Source organism: Tachyglossus aculeatus, chromosome 2 (genome assembly GCF_015852505.1).
Source record: "Tachyglossus aculeatus isolate mTacAcu1 chromosome 2, mTacAcu1.pri, whole genome shotgun sequence".
Lineage (NCBI taxonomy): Eukaryota > Metazoa > Chordata > Mammalia > Monotremata > Tachyglossidae > Tachyglossus > Tachyglossus aculeatus.
In genome coordinates, this window is record NC_052067.1 from 170,494,981 (window position 1) to 170,510,709 (window position 15,729).

The 15,729-nt window shown below is 46.7% G+C and overlaps 1 protein-coding gene across 1 annotated transcript in view; it reads left to right on the forward strand.

The window, feature by feature from the left end:
- Nucleotides 1-15,487, forward strand: part of LDHB (lactate dehydrogenase B) — a 63,689-nt gene extending 48,202 nt beyond the window's left edge. Inside the window, exons 7-8 of the mRNA XM_038767632.1 lie at nt 2,926-3,049; nt 15,011-15,487. Of these exons, the coding sequence (XP_038623560.1) occupies nt 2,926-3,049; nt 15,011-15,178 (292 nt within the window). The 3' untranslated portion in view covers nt 15,179-15,487. The remainder of the gene's footprint in view (nt 1-2,925; nt 3,050-15,010) is intronic.
- The last annotated feature ends 242 nt before the right edge of the window (nt 15,488-15,729 follow it).

Genomic DNA, 15,729 nt, shown 5'->3' on the forward strand with positions numbered 1-15,729 from the left:
TCCAAAGCCCGGCCTCTTTCCAGTGAGCCACGCTGCTTCCCCCATAGTATTTGTTAAGCGACTGTGGCAGAAGACAGGACGTTCTGGAGAAAATATAAATATAATAATGGTATTTGTTAAACTCTATGTGCCAGGCACTGTTCATTCAATTCAATCGTATTTATTGAGCGCTTACTGTGTTCTAAGCCCTGGGGCGGTTACAAGGTGATCAGGTTGTCCCATGGGGGGCTCACAATCTTCATCCCCATTTTAATAATAATAATAATAATAATAATAATATTGGCATTTATTAAGAGCTTACTATGTGCAAAGCACTGTTCTCAGCGCTGGGGAGGTTACAAGGTGATCAGGTTGTTCCACGTGGGGCTCCCAGTCTTCATCCCCATTTTCCAGATGAGGGAACTGAGGCCCAGAGAAGTGAAGTGACTCGCCCAAAGCCACCCAGCTGACAATTGGCAGAGGCAGGATTCGAACCCATGACCTCTGACTCCAAAGCCCAGGCTTTTTCCACTGAGCCGCGCTGCTTCCCAAGTAGGGGGGATTCATCGTCTGTCGGATATACTGTGCTTTGCACATAGTAAGCGCTTAACAAATACCATCATTATTATTATCATATGCGAGCGCTTAGTATAGTGCTCTGCACACAATAAGCGCTTAGTAAATATGATTGAATGAATACGAGGAGGGAGGGTGTTCCAGGCCAGAGTCAAGATCCATGTGCCAGGGACTGTACTAAGCGCTGGGGTGAATCCTAGTAAGTCGAGTTGGATACAGCCTCTGTCCCAAATGCGGCTCACAGTCTCAATCCCCATTTTATAGATGAGGTCACTGAGGCCCAGAGAAAGGAAGTGACTTGCCCAAGGTCACCCAGCAGATAAGCGCTTACTTTTGAGGCAGCGTGACTTGAGCTTGGGAGTCAGAGTTTGTGGGTTCGAATCCCGGCTCCGCCACTTGTCAGCTGTGTGACTTTGGGCAAGTCGCTTCACTTCTCTGAGCCTCAGTGACCTCAACTTTAAAATGCATTCATTCATTCAATCGGATTTATTGAGCACTTACTGTGTGCAGAGCACTGTACTAAGCGCTCGGGTAGTACAAAGTCGGCAACGTATTGAGACGGTCCCTACCCAACAACGGGCTCACAGTCTAGGAGGGATAACGATGGCATTTATTAAGCAGTTACTATGTGCAAAGCACTGTTCTAAGCGCTGGGGAGGTTACAAGATGATCAGGTTGTCCCATGGGGAGCTCACAGTCTTCATCCCCATTTTACAGATGAGGCAATTGAAGCACAGAGAAGCGAAGTGACTTGCCCGAAGTCACACAGCTGACAATTGGCGGAGCCAGGATTAGAACCGATGCCATCTGACTCCAAATAATAATAATAATAATAATAACAGCTCCATGTTGGGTAGGGACTGTCTCTATATGTTGCCAATTTGTACTTCCCAAGCGCTTAGTACAGTGCTCTGCACATAGTAAGCACTCAATAAATATGATTGATTGATTGATTGATTAATAATAATAATAATAATAATGGTATTTATTAAGCGCTTACTATGTGCAAAGCACTGTTCTAAGCGCTGGGGAGGTTACAAGTGATCAAGTTGTCCCACGGGGGGCTCACAGTCTTAATCCCCATTTTCCAGATGAGGTAACTGAGGCCCAGACCAGTTGTCAGCTGTGTGACTTTAGGCAAGTCACTTAACTTCTCTGTGCCTCAGTTACCTCATCTAATAATAATAATGGCATTTATTAAGCGCTTGCTATGTGCAAAGCACTGTTCTAAGCGCTGGGGAGGTTACAAAGCAGGTTAAGAAGCAGCATGGCTCAGTGGAAAGAGCCCGGGCTTTGGAGTCAGAGGTCATGGGTTCGAATCCCAGCTCCGCCACATGTCTGCTGTGTGACCTTGGACAAGTCACTTAACTTCTCTGAGCCTCAGTTACCTCATCTGTAAAATGGGGATTGACTGTGAGCCCAACGTGGGACAACCTGATCATCTTGTATCCCCTCCAGCGCTTAGAACAGTGCTTTGCACATAGTAAGCGCTTAACAATGCCATCATTATTATTGTGATTATTATTACAAGTGATCAAGTTGTCCCACGGGGGGCTCACAGTCTTAATCCCCATTTTCCAGATGAGGTAACTGAGGCCCAGAGAAGTGAAGTCACTTGCCCAAAGTCACACAGCTGACAATTAGTGGAGCCGGGATTTGAACCCATGACCCCTGACTCCAAAGCCCGGGCTCTTTCCACTGGGCCACATAAAATGGGGATGAAGACTGCGGGCCCCACATGGGACAACCTGATGACCTTGTATCCACTCCAGCGCTTAGAACAGTGCTTGGCACATAGTGAGCGCTTACCAAATACCATTATTATTATGAAATACCATAATGATAATGGCTGTTATTATTAGATGTGATAATTATGGTAACAATGGTGTGCTTACGATGATCAGCTATTGTAATAACAGTGCTCAGCGCTTAGAACAGTGCTTTGCACATAGTAAGCGCTTAACAAATGCCATCATTATTATTATTATTATTAATAAGCATTGTTAGTGCTTAGAACAGTGCTTGGCACCTAGTAAGCGCTTAACAAATCAGCAAGAAGCAGCGTGGCTCAGTGGAAAGAGCCCGGGCTTTGGAGTCAGAGGTCAGGGGTTCGAATCCCGGCTCCGCCAAGTGTCTGCTGTGTGACCTTGGGCAAGTCACTTAACTTCTCTGAGCCTCACTTACCACATCTGTAAAGTGGAGATTGACTGTGAGCCCCACGTGGGACAACCTAATCACCTTGTATCCTCCCCAGCGCTTAGAACAGTGCTTTGCACATAGTAAGCGCTTAACAAATGCCATTATTAATGAAATACCATCTTTATTATTATAAAAAGGGTTTTTATCGATCTGTTTGTCAATTTCACCTAGTGCGTATGAAGTGATCAAGCTGAAAGGCTACACCAACTGGGCGATCGGATTAAGCGTCGCCGATCTGATCGAGTCTCTCCTGAAGAATCTGTCCAGGGTCCACCCCGTGTCTACCATGGTCCAGGTAAGATCAATCAATCAATCAATCAATTGTATTTATTGAGCGTTCTGTGTGCAGAGCACTGTACTAAGCGCTTGGGAAGTACAAGTTGGCAAGAACGAGCACTGTTCTAAGCGCTGGGGAGGTTACAAGGCGATCAGGTTGTCCCACCAGGGGCTCACAGTCTTCATCCCCATTTTCCAGATGAAGTAACTGAGGCCCAGAGAAGTGAAGTGACTTGCCCAAAGTCACACAGCTGACAACTGCAGCGTGGCTCAGTGGAAAGAGCCCGGGCTTTGGAGTCGGAGGACTTGGGTTCAAATCCCGGCTCTGCCATCTGTCAGCTGTGTGACTTTGGGCAAGTCACTTCACTTCTCTGGGCCTCAGTTACCTCATCTGGAAAATGGGAATTCATTCATTCATTCAATCATATTTATTGAGCGCTTACTGTGTGCAGAGCACTGTACCAAGCACTTGGGAAGTACAAGTCGGCAAGATGGCGGAGACCCGTCTATGTTGCCAATTTGTAATAATAATTTAATAATCTGGGTATTTGCCGTGCGCCGAGCACTGTTCTAAGCGCTGGGGAGGATACAGGGTGACCAGGTGGTCCCCACGTGGGGCTCACAGTCTTCATCCCCATTTGACAGATGAGGGAACTGAGGCCCAGAGAAGTGAATCCATTACTTGTACACCACAGCACTGTTATCCTATCAAGCTACCAGAATCAATCAATCAATTGTATTTATTGAGCGCTTACTGTGTGCAGCGGACGAGTGGAGGAGCCGGGATTAGAACCCACGTCCTCTGACTCCAAGATTCGGGCTCTGGCCACTGAGCCACGTTGCTTTGATAAGAACAGTATTTGTTAAGCGATTGTGGCGGAAGACAGGACGTTCTGGAGAAAATACAAATAGAATAATGGTATTTGTTAATCAATCAATCAATCAATCGTATTTATTGAGTGCTTACTGCGTGCAGAGCACTGTACTAAGCGCTTGGGAAGTACAAGTTGGCAACATATAGAGATAGTCCCTACCCAACAGTGGGCTCACAGTCCTCATCATCAATCGTATTTATTGAGCGCTTACTGTGTGCAGAGCACTGTACTAAGCGCTTGGGAAGTACAAGTTGGCAACATATAGAGACAGTCCCTATCCAACAGTGGGCTCACAGTCATCATCATCAATCGTATTTATTGAGCGCTTACTGTGTGCAGAGCACTGTACTAAGCGCTTGGGAAGTACAAGTTGGCAACATATAGAGACAGTCCCTACCCAACAGTGGGCTCATACTCTATGTTCTAATCAATCAATCAGTCGTATTTATTGAGCGCTTACTGTGTGCAGAGCACTGTACTAAGCGCTTGGGAAGTACAAGTTGGCAACATATAGAGACAGTCCCTACCCAACAGTGGGCTCATACTCTATGTTCTAATCAATCAATCAGTCGTATTTATTGAGCGCTTACTGTGTGCAGAGCACTGTACTAAGCGCTTGGGAAGTACAAATTGGCAACATATAGAAACAGTCCCTACCCAACAGTGGGTTCACAGTCTAAGCGCTGGGGTAGATACAAGACACAGTTGGGCTGGACACAGTCGATCAATCAGTCAATCAATCGTATTTACTGAGCGCTTACTGTGTGCAGAGCACTGTACTAAGCGCTTGGGAAGTACAAATTGGCAACACATAGACACGGTCCCTACCGAACAGCGGGCTCACAGTCTAGAAGGGGGAGACAGACAACAAAACAAAACATATTAACAAAATAAAATAAATAGAATAGATATGGACAAGTACAGGGGCTCAGAGGTCACTGAGGCACAGAGAAGTTAAGTGACTGTGTTAAGCGCTTACTATGTGCCAAGCAACGTTCTAAGCGCTGGAACTGTGGGGCTCACAATCAATCAATCAATCAATCGTATTTATTGAGCACTTACTGTGTGCAGAGCACTGTACTAAGCGCTTGGGAAGTACAAGTTGGCAACATATAGAGACAGTCCCTACCCAACAGCGGGCTTACAGTCTCAGAACAGTGCAGCGCTTAGAACAGTTCCAGCGCTTAGAACGGTGCTTGGCACATAGTAAGCGCTTAACAAAGTCACTTAACTTCTCTGTGCCTCAGTGGCCTCATTATTATTATTATTATTACTCCATTTATTTTGCTTGTACATATTCATTCTACTTATTTCATCTTGTTAATATGTTTTGTTTTGTTCTCTGTCTCCCCCTTCTAGACTGTGAGCCCACTGTTCGGTAGGGACAGTCTCTATATGTTGCCGACTTGTACTTCCCAAGCGCTCAGTACAGTGCTCTGCACACAGTAAGCGCTCAATAATTACGATTGAATGAATTAATGAATTATTATTATTATTATTATTATTATTATTATTACGATTTGACAACATACAGAGATGGTCCCTATCCAGCAGCGGGTTCACATTCTAGAAGAGGGACACAGACAACAAACCAAAAAAACCAAGGAGACAGGGATCAATAGAATCAATATGAATTCATTCATTCATGCAATCAATCGTATTTATTGAGCGCTGACTATGTGCAGAGCACTGTACTAAGCGCTTGGGAATTATAAGTCGGTAACATATAGAGATAGTCCGGCTCATGGTCTTCATCCCCATTTGACAGATGAGGGGACTGAGGCTCATTCATTCATTCATTCAATAGTATTTATTGAGCGCTTAGTGTGTGCAGAGCACTGGACTAATCAATCAATCAATCAATCGTATTTATTGAGCACTTACTGTGTGCAGAGCACTGGACTAAGCGCTTGGGAAGTACAAATAGGCAACATAGAGAGACGGTCCCTACCCGACAACGGGCTCACAGTCTAGAAGGGGGAGACGGACAACAAAACCAAACATGGAGACAGGTGGAAATGAAGCCCAGAGAAGTGAAGCAACTTGCCCAAGGTCACACAGCAGACAAGTGGCAGAGCCGGGATTAGAACCCAGGCCCAGGCTCTACCCACTAGCCCACACTGCTTCTACAAGGGCTTGGAGGAGGGGGTGTTAATCAGTCAATCAATTAATCAATAGTAATAATAATATTAATAATAATAATAATGATGGCATTTATTAAGCGCTTACTATGTGTAAAGCAATCAATCAATCAATCATATTTATTGAGTGCTTACTGTGTGCAGAGCACTGTACTAAGCACTTGGGAAGTACAAGTTGGCAAGAACAAGCACTGTTCTAAGCGCTGGGGAGATTACAAGGTGATCAGGTTGTCCCACCGGGGGCTCACGGTCTTCATCCCCATTTTCCAGATGAGGTCACTGAGGCCCGGGGAAGTGAAGTGACTTGCCCAAAGTCACACAGCTGACAATTGCAGCGTGGCTCAGTGGAAAGAGCCCGGGCTTTGGAGTCAGAGGACATGGGTTCAAATCCCGGCTCTGCCACCTGTCAGCTGTGTGACTTTGGGCAAGTCACTTCACTTCTCTGGGCCTCAGTTACCTCATCTGGAAAATGGGGATTCATTCATTCATTCATATTTATTGAGGGCTTACTGTGTGCAGAGCACTGTACTAAGTGCTTGGGAAGTCCAAGTTGGCAACATATAGAGACGCTCCCTACCCAACAGTGGGCTCACAGTCTAGAAGGGAATTAAGACTGTGAGCCCGCCGTGGGACAACCTGATCACCTTGTAACCTCCCCAGCGCTTAGAACAGTGCTTTGCACATAGTAAACACTTAATAAATGCCATTAATCATCATTATTATTATTATTATTAATTTTCAGAGCCAGGTTTCGACCCATGACCTCGGACTCCAAAGCCCGGACTCTTTCCACTGAGCCACGCTTCTTCTCTAGAAGTATTGTTGACCTTCTATGTGCAGAGCACTGTAGTATACTCTTTGGAGAGCACAATGGAGGGGTTGTTTTCTGGTTTTTGTGGAGCATTTATTATGTACTAGATGCTGTTCTAAGCCCTAGGGTTCATAGAAGTTAATCAGATTGGACACAGTCCCTGTCACTCATCATCATCAATCGTATTTATTGAGCACTTACTATGTGCAGAGCACTGTACTCATATATTCTTTCATTCAGTCATACTTGGTGAGCACTTACTGTTTGAGGAGCACTGTATTGCAGTAATGGGGATGAAGACCGTGAGCCCGTTGTTGGGTAGGGACCGTCTCTATATGTTGCCAACTTGGACTTCCCAAGCGCTTAGTACAGTGCTCTGCACACAGTAAGCACTCAATAAATACGATTGAATGGATGAATGAATGAAGACTTGTGAGCCCCACGTGGGATAACCTGATTACCTTATAATGATATAATGATGGTATTAGGTGCTTACTATGTGCCAAGCACTGTTCTAAGCGCTGAGGGGATACAAGGTGATCAGGTTGTCCCACGGGGGACTCACAGTCTTAATCCCCATTTTCCAGATGAGGGAACTGAGGCCCAGAGAAGTACAGTGACTTGCTCAAAGTCACCCAGCTGATAAGTGGTGGAGCGGGATTAGAACCCACAACCTCTGACTCCCAAGCCCGGGCTCTTTCCATTGAGCCACGGTGTCCCAGTGCTTAGAACAGTGCTTGGCACCTAGTAAGCGCTTCACAGATGTCATCATCACGAGAAGCAGCGTGGCTCAGTGGAAAGAGCCTGGGCTTCGGAGTCAGAGGTTGTGGGTTCTAATCCCGGCTCAGCCGCTTGTCAGCTCTGTGACTTGGGGCAAGTCACTTGGTTCATTCAGTCAATCGTATTTACTAAGCACTTACTGTGTGCAGAGCACTGTACTAAGCGCTTGGAAAGTACAATTTGGTAAAATATAGATACGGTCCCTACCCAACAATGGGCTCACAGTCTAGAAGGGGAAGACAGACGACAAAACAGAACATGGAGACACTTCACTTCTCTGTGCCTCAGTTCCCTCATCTGTAAAATGGGGATTAAGACTGTGAGCCTCACGTGGGACAACCTGATCAATCAATCAATCAATCAGTCAATCGTATTTATTGAGCGCTTACTGTGTGCAGAGCACTGTACTAAGTGCTTGGGAAGTACAAATTGGCAGCATATAGAGACAGTTCCTACCCAACAGTGGGCTCACAGTCTAGAAGGGGGAGACAGACAACAAAACAAAACATATTAACAAAATAAAATAAATAGAATAGATATGTACAAGTAAAATAAATCAATAAATAGAGTAATAAATATGTACAAACATATATACATATATACAGGTGCTGTGGGGAAGGGAAGGAGGTAAGACGGGGGGATGGAGAGGGGGATGAGGGGGAGAGAAACCGTGTATTCCCCCCAGCGCTTAGAACAGTGCTTTGCACATGGTAAGCGCTTAACAAATACCATTATTATTATTACTAAGCACTTGGGCGAGTACAATACAACAATTAAAAGACACAGCCCGCACCCACAACGAGTTTATAGTCAGGGCTCACAGTCTTCATCCCCATTTTACAGATGAAGAAACTGAGGCCCAAAGAAGTGAAGCGACTTGCCCGAGGTCACACGGCAGATAAAGGGCAGAGCCGGAATTAGAACCCAGCTCCTTCTGACTTCCGAGCCTGGATTTTATCCACTAGGCCAGTCTGCTCTTCCCTGCCTTCGAGGAGTTTATGCAGAGTATTGGATTGAGCGCTGGGAAGAAGAGAAGCAGTGTGGCTCAGTGGAAAGAGCCCAGGCTTGGGAGTCAGAGGTCATGGGTTCAAATCCCGGCTCCATCAATTGTCAGCTTTGTGACCTTGGGCAAGTCACTTCACTTCTCTGGCCTCAGTGACCTCATCTGTAAAATGGGGATGAAGATTGTGAGACCCCTGTGGGACAACCTGATCACCTTGTAACCTCCCCAGCGCTTAGAACAGTGCTTTGCACATAGTAAGCGCTTAAAAACGCCATCATCATTATTATTATTATTATCCTCTGGGCCTCAGTTACCTCATCTGGAAAATGGGGATTAAGACTGTGAGCCCCACATGGGACAACCTGATCGCCTTGTATCCCCCCAGTGCTTAGAACAGTGCTTGGCACATAGTAAGCGCTTAACAAATGCCACCGTTATTATTAGCATTATTATTAAGACAATAGAGTTAGTTGACTGGATATATGTCCAGCGCTTAGAACAGTGCTTTGCACATAGTAAGCGCTTAACAAATGCCATTATTATTATTATTATTATTATTATTATGTTAGTTACCTGTATATATGTATATATGTTTGTACATATTTATTACTCTATTTACTCTATTACTCTGTTTATTTATGTATTTATTTTACTTGTACATATCTATTCTATTTATTTTATTTAGTTAGTATGTTTGGTTTTGTTGTCTGTCTCCCCCTTCTAGACTGTGAGCCCACTGTTGGGTAGGGACCGTCTCTAGAGGTTGCCAACTTGTACTTCCCAAGCGCTTAGTACAGTGCTCTGCACACAGTAAGCGCTCAATAAATACGATTGATTGATTGATTGACAAGATCCCTGCCCTCAAGGAGTTTACAGATTACCGTGTGCAGAGCACTGTGCTGAGCGTTTGGGAGGGACAAATAGAGTTAGTAAATGTGATCCCTGCCCTCAAGGAGTTTATAATAATAATGATGGCATTTGTTAAGTGCTTATTATTTCTAGACTGTGAGCCCACTGTTGGGTAGGGACTGTCTCTATATGTTGCCAACTTGGACTTCCCAAGCGCTTAGTACAGTGCTCTGCACACAGTAAGCGTTCAATAAATATGATTGATTGATTGATTGATTAAGCACACAATAAGCACTCAATAAATATGATTGATTGATCGATTGATTGATTATTATGTGCCAAGCACAGTTCTAAGCACCGGGGAGGATACAAGGTGATCAGGTTGTCCCCCGTGGGGCTCACAGTCTTAGTCCCCATTTTCCAGATGAGGTCACTGAGGCCCAGAGAAGTGAAACGACTTGCCCAAGGCCACACAGCAGACGAGTGGCGGAGCCGGGATTAGAACCCACATCCTCTGACTCACAAGCCTGGGTTTTTGTCGCTTACTACTGGATCCAGAATAGTGTAGTGACTACTCGGGTGAGGATAATAGAGTCTGTAGACATGATTCTCCAAACATGAGCAGCGGGGCTCAGTGGAAAGAGCCCGGGCTCAGGATTCAGAGGTCGTGGGTTCTAATCCCGCCTCCGCCACTTATCAACTGTGTGACTTTGGGCGAATCACTTCACTTTTCTGTCCCTTGGTTCCCTCATCTGGAAAATGGGGATGAAGACAGCGAACCCCAGGTGGGACAACCCGATGACCTTGTATCTCCCCCAGTGCTTAGAACGGTGCTTGGCACCTATTGAGCGCTTAACAAATACCATCATTATTATCATTATCAATTATGATTCCCGCTTGGGCAAGACACTTTTAACTTCTCTGGGCCTCAGTTCCCTCATCTGGAAAAGGCGGCCACTGTCCGCCTCCTTCGCTCTTATGCTCGAGCTGCCGAACGCTGCTGGCGAAAGTCTAAACACCATGCCAACCTCGTTCACTTCAAGTTTATCCTTTCCTGCCTTAACTCAGCCCTCTCTTCTGCCAGACAAAACTATTTCTCCTCCCTTATTGACACCCATGCCCATCACCCCCGCCAGCTCTTCCGTACATTCAACTCCCTTCTCAGGCCCCCGGTTCCTCCCCCTCCTCCTTCCCTCACCCCCAACGATCTGGCCTCCTACTTCATTAACAAAATTAAATCCATCAGGTCCGACCTCCCCAAAGTCTCTTCCCCCCTTTCTCCAACCCCCCGGCTCTCAACACTCTCTGCTACTCTCCCATCCTTCCCAGCGGTATCCTCAGAGGAACTCTCCTCCCTCCTCTCAAGTGCTACTCCGGCCACCTGTGCTTCTGACCCCATTCCCTCTCATCTTATGAAATCTCTCGCTCCATCCCTTCTCCCCTCCTTAACTTCCATCTTCAACCGCTCACTCTCCACTGGTTCCTTCCCCTCTGCCTTCAAACATGCCCATGTCTCTCCCATCCTAAAAAAACCCTCTCTTGACCCCACCTCACCTTCTAGTTATCGTCCCATATCCCTCCTACCATTCCTTTCCAAACTCCTTGAACGAGTTGTCTACACGCGCTGCCTAGAATTCCTCAACAACAACTCTCTCCTCGACCCCCTCCAGTCTGGCTTCCGTCCCCTTCATTCCACGGAAACTGCGCTCTCAAAGGTCACCAATGACCTCCTGCTTGCCAAATCCAACGGCTCATACTCTGTCCTAATCCTCCTCGACCTCTCAGCTGCCTTTGACACTGTGGACCACCCCCTTCTCCTCAACACGTTATCTGACCTTGGCTTCACAGACTCCGTCCTCTCCTGGTTCTCCTCTTATCTCTCCGGTCGTTCCTTCTCAGTCTCTTTTGCAGGCTCCTCCTCCCCCTCCCATCCTCTTACTGTGGGGGTTCCCCAAGGTTCAGTGCTTGGTCCCCTTCTGTTCTCAATCTACACTCACTCCCTTGGTGACCTCATTCGCTCCCACGGCTTCAACTATCATCTCTACGCTGATGACACCCAGATCTACATCTCTGCCCCTGCTCTCTCCCCCTCCCTCCAGGCTCGCATCTCCTCCTGCCTTCAGGACATCTCCATCTGGATGTCCGCCCACCACCTAAAGCTCAACATGTCGAAGACTGAGCTCCTTGTCTTCCCTCCCAAACCTTGTCCTCTCCCTGACTTTCCCATCTCTGTTGACGGCACTACCATCCTTCCCGTCTCACAAGCCCGCAACCTTGGTGTCATCCTCGACTCCGCTCTCTCATTCACCCCTCACATCCAAGCCGTCACCAAAACCTGCCAGTCTCAGCTCCGCAACATTGCCAAGATCCGCCCTTTCCTCTCCATCCAAACCGCTACCCTGCTAATTCAAGCTCTCATCCTATCCCGTCTGGACTACTGCACTAGCCTTCTCTCTGATCTCCCATCCTCGTGTCTCTCTCCACTTCAATCCATACTTCATGCTGCTGCCCGGATTATCTTTGTCCAGAAACGCTCTGGACATATTACTCCCCTCCTCAAAAACCTCCAATGGCTACCGATCAATCTGCGCATCAAGCAGAAACTCCTCACCCTGGGCTTCAAGGCTCTCCATCACCTCGCCCCCTCCTACCTCACCTCCCTTCTCTCCTTCTACTGCCCAGCCCGCACCCTCCGCTCCTCCACCGCTAATCTCCTCACTGTACCTCGCTCTCGCCTGTCCCGCCATCGACCCCCGGCCCACGTCATCCCCCGGGCCTGGAATGCCCTCCCTCTGCCCATCCGCCAAGCTAGCTCTCTTCCTCCCTTCAAGGCCCTGCTGAGAGCTCACCTCCTCCAGGAGGCCTTCCCAGACTGAGCCCCTTCTTTCCTCTCCCCCTCGTCCCCCTCTCCATCCCCCCGTCTTACCTCCTTCCCTTCCCCACAGCACCTGTATATATGTATATATGGTTGTACATATTTATTACTCTATTTATCTATTTATTTATTTATTTTACTTGTACATTTCTATCCTACTTATTTTATTTTGTTGGTATGTTTGGTTCTGTTCTGTCTCCCCCTTTTAGACTGTGAGCCCACTGTTGGGTAGGGACTGTCTCTATGTGATGCCAATTTGTACTTCCCAAGCGCTTAGTACAGTGCTCTGCACATAGTAAGCGCTCAATAAATACGATTGATTGATTGATTGATTGGAAAATGGGGATCAAAACTGTGAGCTCCACATGGAACAACCTGTTAACCTTGTATCTCCCACAGCGCTTAGAACAGTGCTTAGCACATATTGAGCGCTTAACAAATACCATCATTATTATCATTATCAATTATGATTCCCGCTTGGGCAAGTCACTTTTAACTTCTCTGGGCCTCAGTTCCCTCATCTGGAAAATGGGGTTTAAAACTGTGAGCTCCACATGGAACAACCTGGTAACCTTGTATCTCCCCCAGTGCTTAGAACGGTGCTTGGCATTCATTGAGCGCTTAACAAATACCATCATTATTAGCATTATCAATTATGATTCCTGCTTGGGCAAGTCACTTTTAACTTCTCTGGGCCTCAGTTCCCTCATCTGGAAAATGGGAATTAAAACTGTGAGCTCCACTTGGAACAACCTGTCAACGTTGTATCTCCCCCAGCGCTCAGAACAGTGCTCGGCACATAGTAAGCGCTTAACAAATACCATCATGATTATTATTATTGGATCCACCCCAGTGCTTAGTAATAATGATAGTAATAATAATTATGGTAACTGTTAAGCACTTACTATGTGCCAAGCACTGTTCTAAGCACTGAGCACTGTTCTAAGCGCTTAGTAGCAGCGTGGCTCAGTGGAAAGAGCCCGGGCTTTGGAGTCAGAGGTCATGGGTTCAAACCCCGGCTCTGCCAATTGTCAGCTGTGTGACTTTGGGCAAGTCACTTCACTTCTCTGGGCCTCAGTTCCCTCATCTGCAGCGCTTAGAACAGTGCTTCCAGCGCTTAGAACAGTGCTATGCACATAGTAAGTGTTTAATAAATGACATTATTACTATTATTATTATTATTAAAGTGGGGATTAAGACTGTGAGCCCCCCACCCCACCATGGGACAACCTGATCACCTTGTAACCTCTCCAGCGCTTAGAACAGTGCTTTGCACAGAGTAAGCGCTTAATAAATTCATTCATTCATTCAATGGTATTTATTGAGCGCTTACTGTGTGCAGAGCACTGTACTAAGCGCTTGGGAAGTACAAGTTGGCAATATATAGAGACAGTTCCTAATAAATGCCATTATTATTATTATTATTATTAAAGTGGGGATTAAGACTGTGAGCCCCCCCCCCATGGGACAACCTGATCACCTTGTAACCTCTCCAACGCTTAGAACAGTGCTTTGCACATAGTAAGTGCTTAATAAATGCCATTATTATTATTATTATTATTAAAGTGGGGATTAAGACTGTGAGCCTCCCTCAGTGGGACAGCCTGATCACCTTGTAACCTCTCCCGCGCTTAGAAAAGTGCTTTGCACATAGTAAGCACTTAATAAATGCCAATATTATTATTATTAAAGTGGGGATTAAGACTGTGAGCCCCCCCCCCCCCCCGCCCCCGTGGGACAACCTGGTCACCTTGTAACCTCTCCAGCGCTTAGAACAGTGCTTTGCACATAGTAAGCGCTTAATGAATGCCATTATTATTATTATTATTATTATTAAAGTTGGGATTAAGACTGTGACCCCCCCCCACCCATGGGACAACCTGATCACCTTGTAACCTCTCCAGCGCTTAGAACAGTGCTTTGCACATAGTAAGCGCTTAATAAATGCCATTATTATTATTATTATTATTATCCCTTCTAGACTGTGAGCCCGTTGTTGGGTAGGGACCCTGTTGCCGACTTGCAGTTTCCAAGCGCTTAGTCCAGCACCCCGCACACAGTAAGCGCTCAATAAATACGATTGAACGAACGACTGAATGAATCATCGATCGGTCCGGTCCCGGTGAGCCAGTCATCATCATCATCATCATCATCATCAATCGTATTTATCGAGCGCTTAGTGTGTGCAGAGCACTGTACTAAGCGCTTGGGAAGTCCAAGTTGGCAACATATAGAGACGGTCCCTACCCAACAGTGGGCTCACAGTCTAAAAGGGGGAGACAGAGAACAAAACCAAACATACTAACAAAATAAAATAGAATAGATATGGACGAGTAAAATTAATATATAAATAAATAGAGTAACAAATATGTCCAAACATATATACAGGTCGTTGGGTGGGGACCGCCTCTACATCAATCAATCAATCAATTGTATTTATTGAGCGCCTACTGCATGCAGAGCACTGTACTAAGCGCTTGGGAAGTCCAAGCTGGCAACATATAAAGACGGTCCCTACCCAACAACGGGCTCACACTCTCCACATGTTGCCGACCGGTCCTTCCCAAGCGCTTTGTCCGGGAAGCGCCCAATAAATGCGCCCGAATGATGTAATGGACCCCGACGGGGTTGGTTTCTTTTCGGCAGGGCATGTACGGCATCGACAACGAAGTCTTCCTGAGCCTCCCTTGCGTCCTCAACGCCCGGGGCCTAACGAGCGTCGTCCATCAGAAGCTGAAGGACGAGGAGGTGGCCCAGCTGAGGAAGAGCGCGGAGACCCTGTGGGCCATCCAAAAAGATCTCAAAGACCTCTAAAACCTCCCGCGCTACGACGAGAGAACCGCCAGGCCGCCGCACGTGGAGGCTACTCGGTAGTCGCCACCCGGAGAAGCGGGTGGCCTTAGATTTCTCTCATTTCGGCCCGGATAAAATGCTTGCACCGTGAATAAATAAAATCATTTTCTGCACTGGGCGGCCCGCCTGCACGCCCAGCGCAGGCCGGACAAAACGCTTGCACCGTGAATAAATAAAATCATTTTCTGCAGTGGGCTTCGGTGGTGGAGAACGCTTAGTACAGTGCTCTGCACACAGTAAGCGCTCAATAAATACGATTGATTGATTGGAGAAGATGTTCTGGCGTCGAGTGCTTACGGGGTGCGGGACGCGGGGCTGGGCGCGAGAAGCGGCGTGGCTCAGTGGACAGTCTTTTAGACTGTGAGCCCACTGTTGGGTAGAGACTGTCTCTGTACGTTGCCAATTTGTACTTCCCAAGCACTTAGTACAGTGCTCTGCACATAGTAAGCGCTCAATAAATACGATTGATGATGATGATGATGATGAAAGAGCCCGGGGGTCGTGGGTTCTAA